The sequence below is a fragment of the Ursus arctos genome, unplaced genomic scaffold (genome assembly GCF_023065955.2).
Source record: "Ursus arctos isolate Adak ecotype North America unplaced genomic scaffold, UrsArc2.0 scaffold_31, whole genome shotgun sequence".
Taxonomy (NCBI): Eukaryota; Metazoa; Chordata; class Mammalia; order Carnivora; family Ursidae; genus Ursus; species Ursus arctos.
The window spans coordinates 626,485-630,097 of NW_026622997.1; the positions used below are offsets into that span (position 1 = coordinate 626,485).

The 3,613-nt window shown below is 41.1% G+C and overlaps 1 protein-coding gene across 1 annotated transcript; it reads left to right on the top strand.

Annotated features, from left to right (window-relative positions):
- The first annotated feature begins 866 nt into the window (after positions 1–866).
- LOC130542210 (olfactory receptor 2W1-like) lies at positions 867–1,811 on the top strand. The gene has a single exon (XM_057304856.1). The coding sequence runs from the start codon at positions 867–869 to the stop codon at positions 1,809–1,811; it is 945 nt and encodes a 314-aa protein (XP_057160839.1).
- Positions 1,812–3,613: the final 1,802 nt, after the last annotated feature.

A 3,613-nucleotide genomic window follows, 5' to 3' on the forward strand; every position in this document is an offset into this window, starting at 1 on the left:
TACTTTTGTTCAATGGCCAGGTGAGTAGGAACTAAAACAGATGGTTGCTGTATGTATATGGAAACCAAATGTTTCTGGAATTAGTTCAGCTTTTAACTCTGCAACAAGTCAACAGTCTATTTCAAAGGTGTAATTTCAGTCATGAAAGGTATTCCAGGAAACACATGGCATTTGTACATGGAAATCAAGGTTAATAAGAAAGATAATTTTTCCTTGCACCAAAAACACATGCACAAAAAAAGGTCAGTAGAGTGGGGAACACCAGAACTGATACAGGAACAGAGGTGTCTGCGATGTGGAAGAGGAGGGAAAACATGAGGAGGAGGTAGGTAGTGATGGAAATTACAATGGCTGGAATGTGCACACTCAGAAATGAATATGGAAAATGATCCTGCTACCAAACGAGGGAACTTATCGCACGTAAATGGGTCATTTAACTTTTTATCTCAAACTCCACTCTTTTGATAAGGGAAAAATTTGTCAGGACCAAGTATGCTTATGTCATAATTTCAACAAGGAAAAAATCAAAACACCCCACTCTTCAATTACATCATTAACTTCACGGACTTATTACTTACTCAAAATACACAGGACCATAGGTGTCATGGCACATTAAGACCCTCCAGTACAATTCATGTGATGGGGTTACCATGTTATTTCAGAACCACTCTAGTTATGAGTAAACATGGAGAGGCTTTGGGCACTGAACACAGGGAGAGTGTTAACAGAGGTGTTCCAAACGGGAGAGAGCACACCAACAACTGCATCTGGGATACTCAGAGCAAACTACAAAGATTTTTATTTCTGCCTAGAGCTGATGCTATTTTGATTACCGTGGTTTGTCTCCTAGACTTTCCTAAGGAGCCATGGACACAAACAATGGAAGTTCCACTACGGATTTCATCCTGCTGGGGTTTTCTGATCGACCCCAACTGGAACGCATCATCTCTGGGCTTGTCTTCATCTTCTACATTGTGACTCTGGTAGGAAACACAACCATCATTCTTGTATCTTACCTAGACGCCCAGCTCCACACTCCCATGTATTTCTTCTTATCCAATTTGTCTTTTTTGGATCTCTGCTATGCAACTAGCATTATCCCCCAGATGCTGGTGAATCTATGGGGTCCAACAAGGTCTATTACCTATGGAGGATGTGTGCTCCAATTCTTCTTTGCCCTTGACCTGGGAGCCGCTGAATGTCTTCTCTTGGCTGTGATGGCCTATGACCGCTATGCTGCTGTCTGTCAACCTCTTCACTACACAGTGATAATGCACCCTCAGCTTTGCCAGAAGATGGTGCTCACCGCCTGGCTGGGTGGCCTTGGCAGTGCCTTAACTGTTTGCTCCTTAACTTTGAAGTTGCCCAGATGTGGGCACCGAGAGGTGGATAATTTTTTCTGTGAGATGCCAACATTGATCAAGATGGCTTGTGTCTACTCAAAAGTAATTGAGATCACTGTATTTGCTCTTGGAGTGGTATTTCTTCTAGCACCTATATCACTAATTCTCATCTCATACGGATTTATCACTCAAGCAGTTGTGAGGATCAAATCAGAGGCAAGGTGGCGTAAGGTCCTTAATACATGTGGCTCCCACCTCACAGTAGTAACTCTGTTTTATGGAACAGTCATTTACATGTACATGAAGCCACAGAATAGCACATCCCAAGATGAGGGGAAGTTCCTTTCTCTCTTTTACACGATCATCACACCCACCCTTAACCCTCTGATCTACACTTTAAGAAACAAAGATGTGAAGAGCGCAGTAAAGAGAATAATGTGTGTAGAAAAATGGTCAGCGAAGTCATGAGTTAGAGGAAAGAGAGCAAGGAAATAATATAGACCTTTACCAACAGAAGATGAATCAACTCAGTTATGCAAAGAGTATTTATTGGGAGTTTAACACATACCAAGAATTGCACTAGGTACTGAGTTTCTAAATAAGTAGAAAGAAGACAAAAATTATGAGATAAAGATACAGATACATAAAAAAACTGCAATCCATATAATTAGAGAACTTCAAGATTTATCAGGGGTTGGGGCACCTGGGTGGCTCAGTCAGTTAAGTGTCTGCCTTCGGCTCAGATCATGATCCCAAGGTCCTGGGATCAACCCCTAATAGGGCTCCTTGCTCAGTGAGGAGTCTGCTTTTCCCCCTCCTTCCAACTCATGCTCTCTCTCTCACTATCTCTGTCTCTCTCAAATATTTTTTTTTAAAAAAGATTAATAAGGTTCTCAGACAAGTAAACACATAATTATAAAATGTGAATAAGCACAGTAATAGAGATAAGTACAACATACTAAGTAAATGTTTTGGAAGGAAACTTATTTTAATGTAGGCTTGCACTGGACCCACCCTGATTTCTTTCTTCCCAGAATTGCCACTTTCAGGGGAAACAACACTCCCTTTCATGGCCCTGATACTGCCAGCAGGGCCCCTGTGCTGGAGAGCAACTACCCCCCAATATCCATTTCACAATCAACTTCTAGTTTTAACGGAGCACAGGGTCCCATGCTGCATATCACATTTCTTTTTTTTTTTTTCTTGGTGGAAAATGTGTTTTGTTTTTTTTAAATTTGTTATTATGTTATGTTAGTCACCATACAGTACATCATTAGTTTTTGATGTAGTGCTCCATGATTCATTGTTTGCCTGTAACACCCAGTGCGCCATGCAATATGTACCGTCTTTAATACCCATCACTGGCCTATCCCAATCTCCCACCCCCCTTTCCTCTGAAACCCTCAGTTTGTTTCGCAGAGTCCATAGTCTCTCGTGGTTCATTCCCCCTTCTATTTACCCCCCTCATTCTTCCCTTCCTTCTCCTACCAATCTCCCTGCTATTCCTTATGTTCAATAAATGAGTGAAACTACATGATAATTTTCTTTCTCTGCTTGACTTATTTCACTTAGCATAATCTCCTCCAGTCCTGCCCATGTTGCTTCAAATGTTGGGTAATCGTTCTTTTTGATGGCTGAGTAATATCCCATTGCATATATGGACCACATCTTCTTAAACCAGTCATCTGTTGAAGGGCACCTCGGCTCCTTCCACAGTTTAGCTATTGTGGACAATGCTGCTATGAACATTGGGGTGCATAAGGCCCTTCTCTTCACTACGTCTGTATCTTTGTGGTAAATACCCAGTAGTGCAATTGCTGGCTCATAGGACACCTCTATTTTTAACTTTTTAAGGGACCTCCACACTGTTTTCCAAAGTGGCTGTACCAACTTGCATTCCCACCAACAGTGTAAGAGGGATCCCCCTTCTCCACATCCTCTTCAACATCTGTTGTTTCTTGCCTTGTCCATTTTTGCCATTCTAACTGGTGTAAGGTGGTATTTCAATATGGTTTTGATTTGAATTTCCCTGATGGCTAATGACTTCTTTTATAATAATTTTTTATTATGTTATGTTAGTCACCATACAATATATCCTTAGTTTTTGATTTAGTGTTCCATGATTCATTATTTGCACATAACACCCAGTGCACCATACAATATGTGCCCTCCTTAATACCCATCACCGGCCTATCCCGACTTTGAGAAGTTCTTTATAGATCCTGGATACCAGCCTTTTATCTGTAGTGTCATTTACAAATATCTTCTCC

What these genes read in the sequence shown, in the direction of transcription:
- LOC130542210 (XM_057304856.1), top strand. Translation starts at nt 867, where the DNA reads ATGGACACAAACAATGGAAGTTCCACTACGGATTTCATCCTGCTGGGG.